Raw genomic sequence first — 22,154 nt, 5'->3', positions numbered from 1 at the left:
AGTAAATTATGACTGTTTTAATGAAAAAAAAAAAAAAAAAAAAACTTACTAGCATTAACGGTGGACCTCAGGGAAGATAATAAAACTATAAAAAAGAGCATTTCATGACCCATTTAAGTGGTGTTAGGCATGATGTAAATCAGAGTATGAAATATACGGCCTTACTGCTTTTATAAAACACAGTAACAACAATAGATTTCAGTAATATTCAAAAACTTGATTTAAATTAAGAATAGCTATATAATTAATCAGATAAATAACTACAATACACAGGTGTTTGTGCAGAGCTTTTGTAAAGTCCTCATCCATTTAGAGATGGAAATATCTGTTTTATTAAACCACATTAAACATGCAAAGGGATTTAAAAAACAAACAAACAATCAAAAACCTGCTGCCTGTAATTAAAATGAAGTACTTTAATTGACAGTGTTGGCAGAACAATGGTGGTGTCATCCATTGGAGGATTTCTTTGCAATTAGCCGCGATACAAAACATTTTTCATTTCAGATGAAAATTTAATTTGAAAACTGTTTCATTTCAAAACAGTTTAGTTCATTTGCTCAAGAATTTTCGACTTCCTCTGACTCCCTAGAGCTTTATTCCCCACCTTTTTAGGTGTGATGAAAACCTGTCAAAAATAGTTCTGCAACAATGCCCCCAAAACTCAGCTCAAAAAGAATGTATAATAATACTCTATTGGGTCTTTAGCTCTGGCATTTCCCATTAAGCTTCAGTGAGAATCAGTGCTTTGATGTGTTTCTGCATGAGCTCCCAATGGATCCCTCAAATTAAAATACTTTCTGCCCCATCCCATCCCTTTGGATGTGCGCCCAGAATGAGGCCTGACACAGAAATACATTTGCATACATAGAGCAGAAAAGATTATTAATTAAACATGGAGGCCAACTTCATTATGAGGCTGTCATACTATAATATTAATCACTAAAAAACTGCTGGTTGTCTTTGAACAGCTGTTGAACTGTGCGATCAAAACAATAGTGAACACCACATGACAGTTCAGTTTTGTTGTCTGCATATGGTCTTATTTCAGAGTATTCTGCAAACTCATTTGGTCTCAGTTCAGATTACATTTTTCAGTAACACTGGCCTCTTAAAATACCATCAAGTGTCTAATAATTTAATGTTGTTAAAGATATGAACAGTACTTTAAAATTTTTTAAACTGATTCACTCATATGAGATTCCAGTCAGACCCTTTCGGTTGTGGAATAAATAAATCATGGGTGACAAATACAGATGTGAAAAGAATATTTCTGCAGTGGCATTGGTAATGAAAACTTTTGGGTAACACTTTATATTAATGTTTCCTATCTGTCACTCACTCGACGTTGTGTCGATGTAGTGACACTAGGGGTCGGACTTGTGAGACCCAAAAATCTCTGACATATGAGAAAAGGCCAATGAGAATTGGCGAGTGGAATTTGCATGCCACTCCCCCGGACATACGGGTATAAAGGAGAAGGCTTGCAACCACTCATTCAGATTTGTTCTTCGGAGCCGAGCGGTGTTGAAAAAACCCACCACTGTTCATTCACCTCTGAAGCGAAGCGACAGTGTAAAACGGCTGTTGGATATATGGCGCATTACAACGGGTTCTCCCTTTCTTGCACAGATAAGTGCAGAGAATGCCCCTGGGTGCTTCAGCAGCCACGCTTGAGCAAAATAAAAGAGTGTATTTTCTCTAAAAGAGTAAGCACTGATGGAGAGTGTCTTTTTAAAGATGCCTTTCCGTTTATGTGCAGTTCCTGGATGCGGTCATTATCTCTCCACCTCTGACGGCCACGATCACTGTCTCACGCATTTGAGTCGCAGGCACGCTGAGACAGTATTTGTGAATGGTTCATGTTCTCACTGCGAGAACGTGACCATGGCAACGTTGCGGTCGTGGCTTTCTTTCTTCAGAGAGAAAGCCACTCCAGCCGCTCCCCGCCCCGGTTCTTTCTGCCTACGTGCACAAGGCCACGACGGCTAGTGCTGGGGGCGATTTGGGGACTCCAATGGGAGCATTTCCGCCAGATGAATCCCCACGCACCTCCCATTCCCCAGCACGCTCGTTTCCGCCGGTTGAATTCATGGATGAGTGAGACGGCTCACCCCAAGGCGAGCTTAATGTCTCATTCGGGGCTCGGGAGGAGGATGAAGTTTTGATCGCAGCATCGGAGAGCGGGCTGTTACAGTCTGACGCAGAGGACTCGGGTGGGCTCCCACCATCTGGTGCGGTCGCCCAGTTTGAGGCCGACGCGGAGCTGGTGGCCATGCTTGCCTGTGCTTCCGCGAGCGTTGGGCTGGAGTGGAACCCTCCACCCTGCCCTGAGTGTTCGCGGTTGGACGACTGGTTCTTGGGCTCAGAGCGCCGCACACAGCCACGCTCTACACCAGTTCCTTTCTTCCCGGAGGTGCATGAGGATCTCACAAAGTCGTGGCGGGCAACTTTTACTGTCCGGGCCTGACTCTTGAGTTCCTCCGCTCTCACTACCCTCGATGGTGGGGCGGCCAACGTGTACACGGAGGTTCCTCAGGTGAAGCAGACGATTACGGTGCACCTGTGCCCACAAAATGCCGCCACCTGGTGGAATCGGCCTAGGCTCCCATCCAAGGCCTGTAAGCTCACATCATCCCTGACAGGCAAGGCTTACAGTGCCGCTGGACAGGCCATCTCTGGCCTGCATGCCATGGCCCTCCTGCAAGTCCACCAGGCCAAGGCACTGAAAGAGTTGCACGAGGGTAGTCCTGACCTGGGAGCGATGCAGGAGCTGTGCTCGGCAACCGACCTTGCCCTACAGGTGACGGAGGTCACGGCGTGGGCTCTCAGGCAGGCGATGTCCACCATGGTGGTCCAGGAGTGCTACCTGTGGCTCACGTGATCTTGAGACCCTGGCCGGGCTATGTGTCCAAGGTTCCCACTACCCCTTTCAGGGATCAAGTGGTGAACTTGCAAGCACTGCCCCAGGAGGAGGCAGACCCAGCCTTGTCGTTGCTGTGTCCAGTTTGTGCTTTGCGTCTTTACTTGGATCGCACAGAGAGCTTTAGATGCTCTGAGCAGCTCTTTGTCTGTTTTGGGGGACAGCAGAAGGGGAAGGCTGTCTCCAAACAGAGAACTGCCCACTGGATTGTGGATGCCATTGCTTTGGCATACCAGGCCCAGGGTGCACCATCCCCCCTGGGAGTACGAGCACGCTCCACTAGGAGTGTGGCATCCTCCTGGGTTCTGGCGAACGGCACCTCTCTAACAGACATCTGTAGAGCAGCGGGCTGGGCGACACCCAATACCTTTGTGAGATTTTACAATCTCCGGGTTGAGCAAGTTTCATCCCGTGTGTTATCGGGTACGGACAGGTAAGTATGCGGGCAGCTAGCCGGGTGTACTGCTTGCACTTAGCGCCTTTCCCCTCCCCGAGGGAATAACGTGTACTTTTTTCATCCACATGAGTTCCCAGGATCGGCGAACCCTGGATGTCCTTTCTCCCCCAGCACCCTGCGGCAGATGAATTCGGCGGAGGAATTTGATGCCAGGCCCAGTTCTCATGAAGTATGCCCTGTTAGGTCAGCCCTTGTACTTAGGATAGGTGCTCCATATGTGGTGGTTCCCTGTCGGTAACCCCATATGTGGAGTTTTCCACGGTACGGTTTCCCTGATGGTAAGCCTGTGTCTTTCCATGGGCAGAGTTCTGCTCTGCCACCAGTCGCTGCGCTTGTAGAGCTCCTCCCTTCCATGTAGGACCTACCGCAGGAACTCCCTTCCATATGTGGTACTTCCCGGTTGGTAAGTCCATGTAATGTATTCTCCACATGTTAACCTCCCCTTCGGGCAGGATGTGGTCTCCGTGGTGTCTTTTCTCTGTGGAAAAGAACACCTTCCCCAGCGTGAATGCTTGGTCCCAGCTAAGTGAATTTTTCATTTTTTCAAAAAAAGAGAAAAGGTCAAAACAGCTGGTGTGGCCTATTCCCATTGTAAGTTCGCTGGTCCCTCCCTTGGGGTACGAGGGCTATGCGACTTATGCGGGGCATTGGGAAGGTTACGATGGGGCTGTGTGCACTTGTTACTAGGCACGCAGTGGCCTGCCTGCACCTGCACAGCCGATCCACGTAACATAGTTCAGCTGGTTGTGGCGTTTTGTATAGGGACCCCTAGTGTCACTACATCAACACAATGTCAAGTGAGTGACAGATAGGGAATGTCTTGGTTACTATTGTAACCTCCGTTCCCTGATGGAGGGAACGAGACATTGTGTCCCTCCTGCCACAACACTGAACTACCCGCTGAAATGGCCGGGACTCTGTCTCGATTCCTCAGCACAAACCTGAATGAGTGGTTGCACGCCATCTCCTTTTATACCCGTATGCCGGGGGAGTGGCATGCAAATTCCACTCGCCAATTCTCATTGGCCTTTACTCAAATATCAGAGGTGTTTGGGGCTCCCAAGTCCGAACCCTAGTGTCACTACATCGACACAACATCTCGTTCCCTCCATCAGGGAACGGAGGTTACAATAGTAACCAAGACATTCCCTATCTGTCACTCACTTGACATTGTGTTTACAAATGCATTATAAATCATTGATATGCGGTTATAATAACATGCATAAAAAGGGTGACTTTCATGCAAACCTGTGAAATACTGAGCCATTTTACCTCACATGTTATAAATTCTTAATAACACATATTCAGCATGAAATTGAAACCTTAATGTAAAGTTCAATATGGTCATCAGGCTTTATTATATGATATTATGCTGTGAATGAGCATGAAGAGCTGAAAAGTGTTTTTGCAGAGGACTTTAGGTAACTAGGACTAGGGACACCACTCGAAGTGATTCGACATTACAGTAATTAATATAACACAAAGCAGACTGTAGTAAAACGACATAATCCCTCCTTTTTTTCTGCACTGTGACATAAATCATGAATTAGGGTATATTAGTTTTTTTTTTTTGATAAATGTAAGTATTAGTAAGTGTATTTATTAAGCGTTTAAAACATGTACGTTAAAATGTTCTACATTTGGCAAGTATTGATGAAAATTTTCATGTTGTTATAACTGCATATCCATGATTCATTATGCATTATTAGTCATTAATGAACCCATTAATAAAGCCTAAAAAAAGAGAACATTAAAGTAGTGTTACCAACATTTGCTTTTGCATAATGCAACATCCACGCATATATAAGTGATTTTATATATAAGTGTTAATAAGTGTATTTATTAAGTGTTTATAACATTTAAGTTAAAATGCTCTATATTTGGCAAGAACTGATGAAAGTTGCCCTTTGTATTCATGTTGTTATAACTGCATATCATCATTATGCATTATTAGTCATTAATAAACCCATTTATAAAGCCTTAACAAAGAGAACATTCATGTAAAGTGTTACCAACTTTTGCTTTTGTGTGATGCTACATCCACGCAGATAGGTGTCAGTATAAAGTCAAAGACCACTGTTAACAGCTTGCGAAATTTAAACAAAAAATTACTTGGTGCACCTTTACACCGTGTCCTAACCAGATGCGACAGCACATGAAAAAGGGTAACTTTTCCATGTTAAACAGAGTATTTGTCCAAACCAGCCGTGACAGCAACACGCGACGAGCGACAGGACATTCTATTTTTTTAAATGGTTTCTATTTCTGCAACGTCGCGCCAGGCAGCCCAGTCAACAAATGGGTCTTAAATTATTCTCATAACAGTATATTAAAGCCGTCATCTTACTAGCCGGTACAGAACAACTTGATTTAGGCCGAGGGTGTCACACACCTACCGTATGTTGTGCTTGAGGTCTCGTTCTCTTCAATCTGAGGTCTGTCAAACACACACACACACCGGTTCAAAATGGCAGAGGGGAGACTGGCTCATTCTGGCTTTCTCTTTGCTTCCCTGTTACGTGAAGATCGGCGAAATAACAACAGGAGTACCATGTTAACATAAACAATGGTAACAGACTGAATTTGCACATGATTCCTAACATAACTTTGCCCTGTGTATGTTTGTGATTGTTTATTTATCCTCTCTGGTTTTCTGTAGAAAGCGTATGCTCATAGGCAGCTTCACTGAGAAAATGAGTTGCGTTCAATAAACAGACTGTCCATCTGTGATAGCTATGACTTCTACATTTTATGGTCAGTTATCCTCATTTTAGTGTATGAATATCGCAGTGTCGCATCATGTCAGACAGACTGCTTGTCGCTGGAATCTTATCGCGACGTATCTGGTTAGGATAAGGTGTTAGGTCAGAAACATTCTTCACTAGTATGATGAGACGAATGCTTGGCGAACTAACTACAGGTGCACGGTTTGTCCCGTTGTACAAAATGTGAATTCTTGCATTACTAAACTAACATCAGTAATCAAGGGGGTGATAGTGTTGCGTTGAAATATATGTGGCATTAAACCAGATGTGTTATAATTCAAGTAAATTGCTATACACATTTCGGAATACAACAATGCGTACAATTTAGCGTGCATAGCTAGAAGTTTTTGCATTCATATACTTGCTTTTCAAATGTTTCAGGACTTAAAGGAAAAGTTCACCCAAAAAAGATTTATAATTCTCTCATCATTTACTCACCCTCATGCTGTCTCAAACTCCTATGACTTTCTGTCTTATGTAAACAAAAGCGAAGACATTTTGATGGAGATATGATGTGTTTTTGTCCATACATTGTAAGTCAATGGGGTCCAAAGCTTAAAAGCTCCAAAAAGGACATAAAGGCAACATAAAGGTAATCCATTAGACTCCAGTGGTTTAATCCATGTCTTCTGAATGATACAATAGCTTTGGGTAAGAAAAAGACCAAAATATAAGTCCTTAGACTCTATAAATCCTGACATTTGCAGTCTCCTTGGTGGGTTCATGACAGAAGTTGGCATGTTTGTGGTTTTCACGCCCAGCTGGGCTATTTTGAAAATTCAGATGCAAGTTAAAATGACAGAGTCACTGGTTGAGTTTCTTTGGCATACTTGTACCACGGTTGCCAAAAAGTTGATGGCAAACACTAGAAAATGAATAAGTACTGCTCATTGATGTATAATAATACCAGGATTGAGTACATGGCAATCACGTGCAGCGCCAAAGCATCACCATCTTGAAGCCTGCACTGTGTTCCAAACGGGCCAGATGTCTAGATTTAAAATGAATAAGTGCTTACATTTTGGTCTGTTTCTCACTTAAATGAATCTTATTAATCGTAGAAATCGTATGAATTGCTTTTATGTCCTTTTTGGTGCTTTAAAGCTTTGGACCCCATTGACTTACATTGTATGGACAAAAATAACTTTGTGTTCCGCAGAAGAAAGGAAGTCATATGAGTTTGAGATGGCATGAGGGTGAGTACAGTTGTATTTTTTGGCGAACTATCCCTTTTTTCTTACCTCTCACACTGACATGTTTACATGCACTTAAGAAAGAGGGTTATTCGAGGGTTTTTGCAGAAAGCGACATTCTGAAACGTCATGTAAACAAGAATGCCCATTTCCTCACGCCATTTAAGGGATTAAGAAAAAGTGGTTTTACACACTTAGATTTCTCTCAGAGAAAGCTGCTTATGTGGCAATGTAAACACATAGCAGCATTCTAACGTTTTTCAGAAGTGTGCGTGTGGGTGGAATACCGAGTAACAAACGTCATAGGATGGAGCCCAATAACATGTCAACAAAACATTTCTGGGACTAGAGTGGGAAAAGCACATACACCATGAACTATACCCATTTATAAACACCACTGTAAAATACTGACGGTCCCTCACATTCTTGTAAATGCGCTCGTACATTGAGGGAACCCGGAGTTTTACGTAAAGGAAACCCCACTAATGAAGTGCAATTCCGCTGCAGGTTGCGATAGAAAGTTAAGGAAACAAACACAGCAACAACTGTAGAATATCAGGAAATAAAGCAAAAAAAAAGAGAATAAAATAGTGAAGTCTTTCTCAGATACCATGTTTGTTATTTACACAAGCGTCGTGGGGTAATTACATTGCTCTGGAGAAATCTGCTTACTGACCGAGCTGCATATATATGGGAGTAAAGAGTACAGTGCATGTAAACAAGTACGCTGCTTTCTCACAATACGCTGCTTTCTCGCAATAATCCGCTTTCTGGTGTCCATGTAAACGTAGTCACTGATTCCACACTAAAAATCTAACAAAATTTAGAGCGATTTATGCTTAAAACAAGACAAAACAAATGGGGTAAGATGCAAAAGATGCCAAATCTTATCTTCTTATGCAATTTTAAGTAAATTTATCTTGTCTCAAGGATTTTCAGATATTTTTACTGGAAAACATTAGATGACAGAACAAGTAGACGATACCACCTGATGTAGGGCATTCATTACATTGAGTTCATCTTTGCAACTGGGTGATGTTGTAGCCTACATTTCACGTCGTATTTTAAGCACAAGAGAATATGCATATTTAATATTGTCTTTGGATCTGGCGAACAGCTATAAAAAATTATGCACAAAAAAGCCTTTTAAACAAATACCAAAAATAAGATCATAGAAACCTCTTATGACCCGATCTGTCTCTCGCAACCCCAAGGTTGAGAACTTCTGACCTAAATGTAAATCACTGATGTTGTTCTATTCATAACAACAGATATGACAGCAAACTACTTGTGTCAGGTGCAGTCCTGAAATGGCATCTGAGTGGGGCAGTGGTGGCTCAGCAGTTAAGGCTCTGGGTTACTGATCAGAAGGTTGGGGGTTCAAGCCCCAGTACTGCCAAGATGCCACTGTTGGGCCCTTGAGCAAGGCCATTGACCCTATCTGCTCCAGGGGAGCCATATCATGGCTGACCCTGCACTCTGACCCCAGCTTAGCTGGGATATGTGAAAAAAAAAAAAAAAGAATTTCACTGTATATGTGCAAAACATATAATGTGTGATAAATAAATAAAATTATTATAATAATTATAGAGAGATGCACTATTGTTCGGTTGGCTGAGTGTGGCATTTGTCCATAATCTTCAGTGATGTTTACTGACAAACATGATTCATTACATGAGAAATGAAGGTTGTGAAAGGTCTTTACACATATAAACAAAACTAAAACCTTCTTTCCTTTGTTAAACCTCATGGAATTTCTGGTAGGGAATTTATTTTACATGAGCATCAGTGCAATTACAAAACCATTTTTGGGCATAACTTTTCAACCCTGCATGTCAAAAAGTTGATGAATGTGAAGAGATGGATGCATTTATTTTTTCTACAGTCTATATCTTTGGCTGACATTATAAAGGTCAAATATGATGCTTACAATAACAATGATGCATAGTGCTTGCATTATCGTAAGAAATTACAGATGTAGGGTAGTTGCATACTAAATATGGTTATGTTCACTCTAACCACATATATATAACAAAATCTGAATCATGTTAAGCTGTATTCTGCTAAATGACTAAATGTAAATGTAAATTTATTCAACATTCACTATTGTTTTTGCTGAGTAAACATTATTTTGCATCATTTAAAGGAATATTCTGGGTTCAATACAAGTTAAGCTCAATCGACAGCATTGTTGATTACCACAAAAAAAATTCCTGTCCCACCTTTTCTTAAAAAAAACAAAAAAGCAAAAACTGAGGTTACAGTGAGGCACTTACAATAGAAGTGAATGGGGTACATTTTTGGAGGGTTTAAAGGCAGAATTGTGAAGTTTTTAATTTTATAAAAGCACCATTAATTCTTCTGTTAAAAGTCATATATTATTTGAGCTGTAAAGTTGTTTAAATCGTAATTTTTACACTCATTTAAGGGTTTTATGGTTTGTTGACATTGTCGTCATGCCAAAGAAGTGTAACTTTACACAGAAAATGTTAGTGATTTTATCACACTAATATCATGTTTTTTTTTTTATTTTTTTTTTTACTTTTTCACTTAATCACTTTTGAAACAGCGAGTATTTTAATGTTTACGAATTGGCCCCATTCAATTCCATTGTAAGTGCCTCACTGGAACCCAGATTTTTATTTTTTTTTAAAGGAGTGAAAATCAAAATTTATTTTTGTGGTAATCAATATTATGCCACAAATCAATTGAGCTTAACTTGTACTGAACCCAGGATATTAATTATTAAATATTAATTTATAAATATACAATTGTTCATTGTTAGTTTATAATGCGTGTAATATTAATTAACTATTAAATAAATAATAATTACAATGTATAGAACTTTCCATTTTAAAAATGTACTAGCATATGTTGAAATTAACATAAAAGCATTGTTCCCTACCTGCTAAGGCGCTAAAGGAACTGCACGAGGGTAGTTCTGCCCCGGGATTGATGCAGGAGCTGCGCTCGTCGACCGACCTCGCTCTCCGGCGGGCGATGTCCACCTTGGTGGTCCAGGAGTGCCACCTTTGGCTCAACCTGGTCGAGATGGGAGAGGCCGACAAGGCACGGTTCCTTGCTGCCCCATTTCCCAAGTTGGCCAGTCTGGCAACACCGAGGACTTTGCCCAGCAGTTCTCAGCGGTGAAGCAGCAGACAGAGGTTATCCGGCACATCCTGCCCCGGCACGGCTCAAGATCCCGCACCCGGTCTGCTCGTCGCCAAGGGTGTCCCCCCTGCCTGCCCCTGCGGCCCGGCGTGGAGCCCACTGCAGGAAGCAGATGCCACCCGTCTCGCAGCCGCCAAGAACCCGCGAAAGGCTTCGAAGCGCCCCTGAGACGGGTGACCCAGGGACGACGAAACTCGCTGCTCTGGAGCTGGTAAGCAGACCACTTCATCCCCCAGTGGAGGGCCCGGAGGAGAATCTTTTGTTACCTTTCCATTTAATTGCGTTGCATGCCCAAGTGGCTACGGTACCCAAGAGTTCAGCAAGAGTGGTTTCCTTGTTCCCTGGGTCACATACCCGGTGTGCACGGCCGTCAACACGACCACCATCCACCACTCCATTTTGGCAGGTTTGGCGCTCCAGCAGCGGTCTCCCCACCCCTGAGTGCCCAGCTGTGGCACAAATCCGCCCCTGATGTGACAGTCTCCACGGGTCACAAGGGCAGGCCTCTTCCTCCCCCGTCCCAGGCTGTTCCGGGGGTGGTCACAAGGAGCCAGGTAATTCGATTTCCCTGAACTCAGCATGGCCACGAGACGGTGTGGCACCTCAGGCTCCGCCCCACCGTGAGGCCCCACCCATCGGTACGTCTGACGAGATTGTCCCTCTGGCCGAGATGAAGAAGGGGTTTTACAGCCCCTACTTTGTTGTACCGAAAAAAGGCGGTGGGTTGCGGCCAATCTTGGACCTGCGAGTACTGAACCGGGCTTTACACAGACTCCCGTTCAAGATGCTAACGCAAAGATGCACTCTAGCAAGTGTCCGGCATCAAGATTGGTTCGCGGCGGTAGACCTGAAGGACGTGTACTTCCATGTCTCGACTCTACCTCGACACAGACCCTTACTGCGGTTTGCATTCGAGGGTCGGGCGTATCAGTACAAGGTCCTCCCTTTCGGTCTGTCCTTGTCCCCTCACGTCTTCATGGAGTTCACAGAGGCAGCCCTTGCCCCGCTAAGGGAAGTAGGCATTTGCATCCTCAACTATCTCGATTAGCTAATCCTAGCTCACTCTCGGGATGTGTTGTGTGCACACAGGGACCTGGTGCTCTCGCACCTCAGCCAACTAGGGCTTCGGGTCAACTAGGAAAAGAGCAAGCTCCTCCTGGTTCAGAGCATCTCTTTTCTCGGTTTGGAGTTGGACTCAGTCTCGTTGATGGCGCGCCTCACAAACGAGCACACACAGTCGGTGCTGACCTGTTTGAAGGCGTTCAAACAGAAAACAGCGGTTCCACTGAAACTCTTTCAGAGGCTCCTGGGGCATATGGCATCCTCAGCGGTGGCCAATCTGCTCGGGTTGATGCATATGAGACCGCTCCAGCACTGGCTTCAGACTCGAGTCCCGAGATGGGCATGGCGCCACGGGATACATCGCGTGTCCATCATGCCGATCTGTCACCGCCTCTTCAGCCCTTAGACCGACCTCACGTTTCCACGGGCAGGCGTTCCCCTAGAGCAGGTCTCCAGGCGCATCGTGGTTACGACAGACGCCTCCAAAATGGGCTGGGGCGCTGTTTGCAACTGGCACGCAGCCGCCGGCTTATGGATGGGCCAGCGGCTGCGTTGGCACATCAACTGCCTCAAGTTGCTGGCAATTCTGCTCACCCTGCGGAGGTTCCGGACGTTGATCCAGGGCAAGCACGTGTTAGTTCGGACAGACAACACGGCAAAGGTAGCATATGTCAACCGTCAAGGTGGTCTGCGCTCCCGTTGTATGTCCCAACTCGCCCACCGTCTCCTCCTCTGGAGTCACATCCCGGGTGACCTCAACACTGCAGCGGACATGCTGTCATGGCAGGTTACCCTCAGGGGAGAGTGGAGACTCCACCCTCAGGTGGTCCAGCTGATCTGGAGTCGATTCGGACAGGCACAGGTAGACCTGTACAGACGCGCTGGCACACAGCTGGCCCCCTGGACTTTGCAAATATGCATTCCCTGTGCAAGTCAGGGAGAACGAGGAGCGAGCAGGTCGTCCTGGTAGCACCCTACTGGCCCACCCAAACGTGGTTCTCGGACCACACGCTCCTCGTGACAGCTACTCTCACGTGATCCTGAGACCCCGACCGGGCTATGTGCCCAAGGTTCCCACGACCCCTTTTAGGGACCAGGTGATGAACCTACAAGCGCTGCCCCAGGAGGAGGCAGACCCAGCCCTGACATTGCTGTGTCCTTTATGCATCTATTTGGATCGCATGCAGAGCTTTAGAGTCTCTGAGCAGCTCTTTGTCTGCTTTGGTGGACAGCGGAAAGGAAGCACTGTCTCCAAGCAGAGGATCGCCCACTGGCTCATTGACGGCATAACTATGGCATATCACGCCCAGGACGTGCCGCCCCTGGTAGGGCTTCGGGCCCATTCTACCAGGGGTGTAGCGGCCTCTTGGGCCTTGACCAGGGGTGCCTCTCTAACAGACATTTGCAGAGCAGCGGGCTGGGCAACACCCAACACCTTTGCGAGGTTCTACAATCTCCGGGTGGAACCGGTTTTGTCCCGTGTAGTGGCACGCACAAGCAGGTAAGTCCGGGAAAGCCGGCCGGGTGTATCACTTGCGCATAGCGCCTTTCAACTCCCCTGAGCTGAAGACGTGCGCGATAATTCCCAGTAGTGTTTACAAACTGTGTTCCCTGGTTGATTCCTCCGAGTCCTGTGGCAGACGAATTTGCGGAGAGACTCGATGCCAGCCCAGTACACATGCTAACTAAAGCCCTGTACTGGGGTAGGTGCTCTGCATGTGGCGGTTCCCCGTAGGTAACCCCATGCAACGTATATCTTCCGCTAATTCGTTTCCCAGTCACCATGCTTGTAGTAACTCCTCCCCCGTAGGGTAGGACCTACCATGGGACTTCTCCACATGGCATACTTCTGACATAGCTCGGCAAGACCATGTGACCCCCCGGGCGGGGTGTGGTCTCCGCAGTGTCCTCCCCTTTGGAGGGACACCCCCCCGACTAGACCTGGTCGGCCCAGTTGGTTAATCCCCTTTTTTTGGGGAGTGGGGAAAAAAAGGGGATAAGAGGCCATGACTGGGCTAGCCCGTCTCTATCTTTTGGGTTGTCGACTTGTCCCCAAAGGGCCGTTCAACACTCATAAGTGTTGGGGGAGGTTACGTGTCAGCCTGGCTACGAGGCACATAGTGGTCTGCCCGTCACGCACCACCAGTTCACGTAACACAGTTCAGCCAGTTGCGGCGTTTCGTATAGGGACCCCTAGTGTCACTACAGCGACACAAACGTCGAGTGAGTGACAGATAGGGAACGTCCTGGTTACTTGCGTAACCTCCGTTCCCTGATGGAGGGAACGAGACGTTGTGTCCCTCCTGCCACAATGCTGAACTACCCGCTGAAATGACCGGGACCTTGTCTCGGCCCCTCAGCACAAAACCTGAATGAGTGGTTTCATACCAGCTCCTTTTATACCCGCATGTCCGGGGGAGTGGTATGCAAATACCACTCGCCAATTTTCATTGGCCTTTTATCAAAGACCAGAGGTGTCTCGGGCTCCCAAGAGTGACCCCTAGTGTCACTACATCAACACAACGTCTCGTTCCCTCCATCAGGGAACGGAGGTTACACAAGTAACCAGGACGTTCATTGTTAGTTCATGTTAACTAATGTTAACAAATACAACCTTATTGTAAAGTGTAACCAGTTATTATATTTTTTGCTTTTAATGTTAAAAATGTAGTATGTGTAGAAATGAACATTATACAAGTTTAATAAATGATGTTAAAGTACTGTTCCATGTTAGTTCATGCTAACCATTGCGTTAACTAATGTTCAGGCATACAACATAATATCAGATGTTACTGATGCAATCCATTCTGATTGAATTCTCCCTGTGATTTTAGACACTGTCTATGTGAATATATGTGTCTTTTGTTTTGTTGTATTGGTAGATTTCTGCACTTGTTTTAAGCCTCCCCGAATGTATTATATAATTCCTTATTTTCTAACACTTAATTACATTACAAATATTCACACAGATCTTTGTATCTTCAAAAAATCATATGCAAACCTGTAATGGTGTGCTCTCAGCAGACATTGATGTGAAGCCCACTATGTCACTGAAATAGATGGTGACGCTGTCAAAGGCTTCAGCCTGTACTGTCTCCCCTCGCTTGAGCTGCTCTGCTACTGAACTGCAGAGAGAATTAGCGTATAGTGAGCTGAACCGTGAAATTATTTTCCATACACAAGTCCAAACACAATAGCAGACATGCAGTTGCAAACAATCAGGTAGTTTAACAATGCACGGATTATAGATTAGGTGGGGTTTATTCAGGGCCATAGCTCTTCTGATAACATTAGGCGTTTCATCAATATCATGTGGTCAGTGGCGAATGATCAGACTCCGGTTGCTGCCATCTCACTTGATGGCGAAAAGGCATTTGATATGGTAGAATGGGATTATCTTTTTAAGATTTTGGAAATGTACAGGTTCAGGAATACTTTTATTGTTTGGATTAAGTTACTTTATAGACACCCTGTAGCAGTGGTACAAACAAATGGATTAATTTCAGATTATTTTACTCTGAATAGGGGCACCCGGCAGGAGGTATGGCTCATAAGCTTTTGCTTTACGCAGATTATATTTTATTATTTGTCTCCGACCCCACTAGATCTATGCCTTGCCTCCACAGAATTATTCATTCCTTTTCGAAGCTCTCGGGATACAGAGTTAACTGGTCTAAATCCGAAGCTTTGGCTCTGACAGCATACTGCCCAGTAACAGCTTTTCAGCTGGGCACCTTCCAGTGGCCCAAACAGGGCATTGAGTATTTGGGTATTTTATTCCCAGCAAATTTGTGTGATTAGTTAGAGTTAATTTTGACCCTTTAATAAAAAGGTTTTCGAGAGATGTGGGCAGGTGGGCTTCATTACATTTATTGATGATTAGGAAGGTTAATATTATTAAAATGAATTGTATTCCAAAATTCAACTACCTGCTACAGTCTCTCCCTATAGATGTCCCCCTCTCTTATTTCAAGCAATTTGATTCGGTTTAATTCGGACATTTATTTAAATGTTGTCTCGAGCATATGGCTGACCTAAAATTATGTATTAATAAACCCCTTTCTGCTGGTCAGAGTGGATTGTGAGGGAGGTTAATATGCTTGGTGACCTATATGAGAGCAGAGTGTGTTGAGATCCTTTGAAAATTTGGTTCAACATTTTAGGATTCCCAGATCTCAGTTCTATAGGTATTTACAGCTGCGCCACCTGCTCTGTACTAATTTTGGGAGTAGCATACACCCCACTAAAGCAGCAGATACTCTGGGAGTGGTGATTACTGCTTTTGGAAAAGGTCATGAGGCATCAGTCATGAGGGAGAAAGATTTAAACTTGGTATTGGAGGAGGGAGTGTGGGCTAGGATTCTAAAAAAACATCAAGTCTGCATCTAGAGATGCAAGGGTGTGCCTTAAGCACTTTAAGATTTTACTGGATTCTACTGGACCCCCTCTAGATTGTATTGGCTGGGTCTTAAAGACACACCCACCTGCTGGTGATGCCAATCAGAAGATGGAGACACAACCCATGTTTTTTGGTGGTGTGTTAAGATCCAAGAATTTTGGTTGAGAGTTCAGAGTATTGTGTGTGATGTATTGGGCACTCAATTTTAATTTTGCCCCAGACTCTGTATTTTAGGCGATGGGGCGGTCATCAATACTGGGAATAAACACATAAAAAAATTGGTTTCTAACCAGTATTATGATCACCAGACAAGTCGTTTTAAGGGGCTGGAAGTCGGCTGGAGCGCCCCCATTTCAGGAGTGGTACATGGAGATGAGGAGGGTGGTGGCTTTCGGGGAAGCATCATCTAGAAGACCAGGGAACTTAGATGTGTTTGTTGGGAAATGGGGCAGCTATTTTGCATTCTTGGAGGGCTCTCGGGGAGGGGTAAAATATATATACAGTTGTGCTCAAAAGTTTGCATACCTTGGCAGAAATTGTGAAATTTTGGCATTGATTTTGAAAATATGAATGATCATGCAAAAAAAAAACTGTCTTTTATTTAAGGATAGTGATCATATGAAGCCATTTATTATCACATTTTCAAGGCTTTGAATATCTTTTTATATCCTTTTCCATCTTTATAAAGTTCCATTACCTTGTTACGCAGGTCTTTTGACAGTTCTTTTCTGCTCCCCATTGCTCAGTATCTAGCCTGCTCAGTGCATCCACGTGAGAGCTAACAAACTCATTGACTATTTATACACAGACACTAATTGCAATTTAAAAAGCCACAGGTGTGGGAAATTAACCTTTAATTGCCATTTAAATCTGTGTGTGTCACCTTGTGTGTCTGTAACAAGGCCAAACATTCAAGGGTATGTAAACTCTTGATCAGGGCCATTTGGCTGATTTCTGTTACCATTATGATTTAAAAAGGAGCCAAACAACTATGTGATAATAAATGGCTTCATATGATCACTATCCTTAAAAAAATTTTTTTTGCATGATCAGTCATATTTCCAAAATCAATGCCAAAATTTCACAATTTCTGCCAGGGTATGCAAACTTTTGAGCAGAACTGTATATATTTATTTTTTGTATATATTCATGTGTGACCACAGGAATGTTTGTTGAGGGTCGGGGTGGGATTGGGGATTGGGAGGGGGAGGGGTAATGGTGGTGGTTAAATGTTGATTCTGTGTATATATGTTTTGCTTTTCTTTGTTTATTGTATGAATCAATAAAAAATGTTAATCACAAAAAACAATGCACAGATTAAAGAAGAAAATAATTTAATTTAATAAATCCTTATCTAAAAAACAAAGGTATACACAGAGCGGAAATCTCTGAAAGCACGTGGAAATATGGGAGCTCCTCTCAGCTTACACTCTCAGACTTTACGTTAATAAAAACAGAGATCATATTTTTTTGATTAGTGTAGAGATCAATAAGTAAAGAACGAAAGAGCTAGATTAATTTCAGTGCTCAATTATTAGTCAGCTTGTCTATTTCATCTTAAGACCCATATTAAAGTTCTCACCGGCTCCATAATTATCTAAAAAACCGATGTTCAAAGAACAATAAGCAATTTTTAGATAAGACAAACCAATGTCGTTGAAGTTATGTCATAATGAAGAAACAGATATAAAGTAATAAGAAAACTGTTGAACTAGCTATTTGTCCTCAAACTCCAGTTAAAAGTGCAGGGTGAGGGAAAACATTATGCAACATGGTTCTTACTGTGGAAGGATTTGGTAAAGAAGATTTTCAGCTTTTCGCTTTTCCTCAAGGTACGCCTGAGTTCTCTCCTCTACCAAGTTCTCCAGGTTATTGGCATATTGTTCCATTCTGGACAACAGGTTATTGAGAATACTGGTGCTGCCTTCCCTGAAACACAAACCAAAAGACATCAGACACCTGCTTCAATATCTGGTGTAATTGGGTAGTTGACATTCTGTATAACATGTCCCTGAACTTGTTTTTATTCACTATCAAGATTTTAGGTTCAAATATTAAAAACAGTGGGGTCCAAAATTTCATGACGTTTTTATCATTACAAATGATATTTTCAGCATAACAATTTAAGTGAAAAGTTTAATTGAAAAGTTCACATGAATTTCAGAAAACAGAAATTTTTTATGTCCCCCTTCTGGTTTAATGAAAGTATGCACTCAAGCTAGCATGGACTCCCCAAGTTTGTGCAAAACCTGATCATCCAGGTTATCCAGCATGTTTTGAGAATTTTCCAAAGAGCATCTTGTTTACTTTAATGGAAGCAAGAAAATCTGACCTTTTGAACAAAGAGCACAAATGTTCTTGCATTTAATTAGTTTCTTTATTTAAAATATGTTTGAACTTGCTTTCTGTTTATTTACAGGTTTAAATTAGAGATATTTAGGGCTCTATTTTCGTGAGCGTGAAAAGCGTGTGCAACATCTTATCCAATTTTCCTGAGAGCGCTAACTTGAAGTGCAATTTTCGTGCTAGCACAAAGCACAACTGGCCATGGGTGGGAGTGTTTGCAATATCTGTGGGTGTATGCACGCAAACTGTGGGTGTACTGTATGTTGATGAAGTGACGCAATGCACAATTTGCTATTTTCTTGAGGAATAGGTCATTGCGCTAAGACGTTTCAATGGCACATCTGTTTTTTTAGTCTAAACTCAGTTCCTGCATATAAAAGGAGCAGATCACTGTAAAAGAAATATGCCTGACATTCAACAAGGACGCAGTTAATGCATAAAATAATGTAAGTCCATATTTCTATTCTTCTAATTCATTGCATACAGTCCATTTACACTACTAACTTCTTATGAGTGTGCTGTCTTTATTTTTATCACTGGTGCTTGACAGGGAATTGACCATATAATAGGACGCAGATGGTGGAATAACCGGAGAAGAACCTCAGAAACCTAGTGCTTTGCGCAAGCAGTTTCGCCAAACCCACTTGCGCCTAGACTTAGAGCATGCTTGCACGAAAATACCAAAACTTCATGGCCATGCCCACTGACTTTGCGCTTATGACTTAATGCACAGCGCTGCGCTTAACGCTAGCTCTCTTAAAATAGCGCCCCTTATCTCAGATTTGTGGACTTTTGAACCCCACTGTATGTAAAATAAGGAAAAGCATATACACTGGGTCCTGTTATTGCTTCTTATAAGTTTTTTCACCACTTTTATTGACCTTTTGCCTTCACTAGTTCATTTTAAATGGTCCTGCGGAGTAACAATTTATTTGGTAACCCTTTACAGTAAGGTTCCATTTGCTAACATTAGTTAATGCATTAGGTATCATGAACTGACAATGAACGATATATTTTTACAGCATTTATTAATCTTGTTTAATGTTAGCTTATACAAGTACAATTGTTCATTGTTCGTTCATGTTAGTTCATAAATCATTAACTAATGTTAACATATACAACTTTTAATTTAAAAAATATATTAGTATACATTGAAATTAACATTAACCAAGATTAATAAATGCTGTAAAAGTATTGTTCATTGTCAGTCCATGTTAACTAATGTTGTTACCAAATGGAAACTTATTGTGAATTGTAACAAATTATTTTATAAAGGAACAAATATTCCATCAATTAACATGAGGTCATAAAAACTGCATGCTTGATTATAGAACTGGACAAATGTTGTATAAAATAGCTTAAAATGAATTACAGCATGTCACACAGCAGGACACTGCTTAAAATTCAATGTCAGCTACCCAATTATAGTGCATACACACAAACTTGCTAAAAATTTTAATGATTTGAGATTACATAAATAGCCCAGAAATGATTAAACAAGCTAAACTAGAGAGATTGCAGTGTTGTTGTTTTTTATTTCTTTGATTGATTGACTGACTGACTGACTGACTGACTGACTGATTGATTGGTTGATTGGTTGATTGGTTGATTTGTTGATTGATAACCCCATGTGGCTGATTATAGAGAAATGAGAATAGGAAACAGTACCTTTACTTGAATATGTAATCAGTTCTGCAGTCATGTGCTTCAATGCAGTGAGGTTCTGATGAAATGTGGTAGATTCTGGTTGAATCATGTTTGGCTGGTGTTTGGTTTCCTGAATCATATCGCTTTATTCAGGGGTCAGATCTCACTCCTACATACTGTACAGTCATGCAGACTGGCAGCACTGCAGTCATCTAATGAGCCACACTTCTCACTGTGTGAATGTTTCAGTTTGGACTTTTTAAGAAATCACTAATTTCTTACTGTAAATTAACCATTGGTAATAATGGAATTGGGGAAAACAGAATTGCCAATAAGCAAAATAATAATAAGCTAAAAACATTGTATAAGGGTTCCCACACCTTTTGACCAATACATTTGCATGAGTTTTATTGTTGTTATTACACTCACATATTACATTTTAAACTGATGAAATACTTTAGAGCTGAGCATAACTAGAAAAACTACAAACTACAGGCCTGAAAATCTACATTTTAAATCTGTTGCTCATTCTTCAAGTTATGGATAATTAATCAACAAATCAACAAATCAATCATCTGTCTGTCTGTCTGTCTGTGTATCTAGAACCCTGACCTATCTAAACTTGTTCCAATCACTTACAAGTGTACAAATGTCAACAAGATGCAATTATGCAATGAAGACTGTGCTTTAAGGTCCCATTTAGACGAAACATACCTTGCATTTCAGTTTGTCTTTGTCAACATCTGTCAAACCTGACTTGAGTGCCGCTTTGGGGAATTAATCATGAAGCTTTTACCCACATCAATACAAGCTGCTTATCAATGAGCTGTCAGCTCCAAGACAAATATAGCATTCTGTTCACAGATACAACACTGCTTCTAAAAGCTGCTTGTACACCACAATCTATGTGATCCCTTTTGTCAAAAAGCATTTATATTTGCAAGAGATGTCATTGGCTGAATTTTGAAATCTCCAGATGGATCATGGATCATTTATTTGCTTGAATCTTGCAGTTCATAATTTTGAGTGAGGAGGAGAAATCCATATGAGGTTTACAGGTCTTCAAATACAGCAAACATGTCTTCAGCTTTCACTGATAAATTAAATGAAAATTAATGTAGAAAAAAAAGTAAATGAAACAGTTCATTTCAGAAAAACAAGAGTGAGCGGCATTTGTTTGAGTGTTCTGTTGTTGTAATGAAGGTGAAGTTTTATTTTTGTATTTGCTGACAATTTGCTCTTATGTTTTAACCTTCTCTCATATAGAGAGACCTTTTTCCCACAATCAATTGATAAATAAAATAAAAACATTTGTTTCTCGTTATCCTGTATCACTCAGAAATATGTAACAGTACAGAACTATAATGAAAACAGAACATTATTCCATGTTGACTTTAAGCTAAAGGTTATGCTCATTCGCATACATATATAGTGTATAGCTATACAAAGAAAACATCTGTGAATTCTGTAAGTAAGAACATCAAACCATTATACTGTGTATAAGGGGGCTTTACTTACTTGTTAAGTTTAGCAATGAAAATCTTGATGTGGCTGAAGTCTGGTCGATCTGCCGGGTCTTCAGCCCAACAGCCTTCCATTAAGATGGCCAGCTCCTCACAGTGCCGGGTGTTATCTGTGGTGGGTCTGAAGTATGGTTTCTGACCATTTCGTACCTTCTGGATGATCTCTGGAACACAAATATATTTTTCCTTTTATATGTAGATAAACATGTAAGATATACAGTATATCATAAATATTACAAGTTAGAATGTTACACCAATGAATGTTTAATTTTTAAAATAACAATTGCACATTACATTTTTACAGTGCATTGAAGACTTCTAACAAGGCATCTAACAAAACAAAAACAAAACAAAACACAAAGCTAAGATAAGCTAAGCAAAACAAAACAATACAAAGCTAAACAAAACAAACACAAATCAAAACAATGCACAAAGCTAAACAAAACACAAATCTAAGCTAAGCTAAACAAAACAAAATGCTCAAAGCTAAGCAAAACAAAACAAAACACAAAGCTAAGCTAAGCAAAACAAAAGCACAACACAACACAAAGCTAAACAAAACACAAAGATAAGCTAAGCAAAACAAAACAAAAAACACTACACAAAGCTAAACAAAACAAAACACAAAGCTAAGCTAAACAAAACAAAACAAAACACAAAGCTAAGCT

General features: G+C 42.0%; 1 protein-coding gene across 1 annotated transcript in view; it reads right to left on the bottom strand.

Annotated features, from left to right (window-relative positions):
• Positions 1-22,154, bottom strand: part of LOC127424226 (atrial natriuretic peptide receptor 2-like) — a 120,120-nt gene that overhangs the window by 20,708 nt on the left and 77,258 nt on the right. Inside the window, exons 15-17 of the mRNA XM_051669218.1 lie at positions 21,482-21,650; positions 17,753-17,899; positions 14,573-14,696 (exon numbers count right to left, since the gene is read on the bottom strand). Coding sequence (XP_051525178.1) covers positions 14,573-14,696; positions 17,753-17,899; positions 21,482-21,650 — 440 coding nt within the window. The remainder of the gene's footprint in view (positions 1-14,572; positions 14,697-17,752; positions 17,900-21,481; positions 21,651-22,154) is intronic.

The sequence above is a fragment of the Myxocyprinus asiaticus genome, chromosome 3 (assembly GCF_019703515.2).
Source record: "Myxocyprinus asiaticus isolate MX2 ecotype Aquarium Trade chromosome 3, UBuf_Myxa_2, whole genome shotgun sequence".
NCBI classification, from domain to species: domain Eukaryota; kingdom Metazoa; phylum Chordata; class Actinopteri; order Cypriniformes; family Catostomidae; genus Myxocyprinus; species Myxocyprinus asiaticus.
The sequence above is the reverse complement of the archived record's forward strand: the minus strand, read 5'-3'. Positions and strand labels throughout refer to the sequence as shown.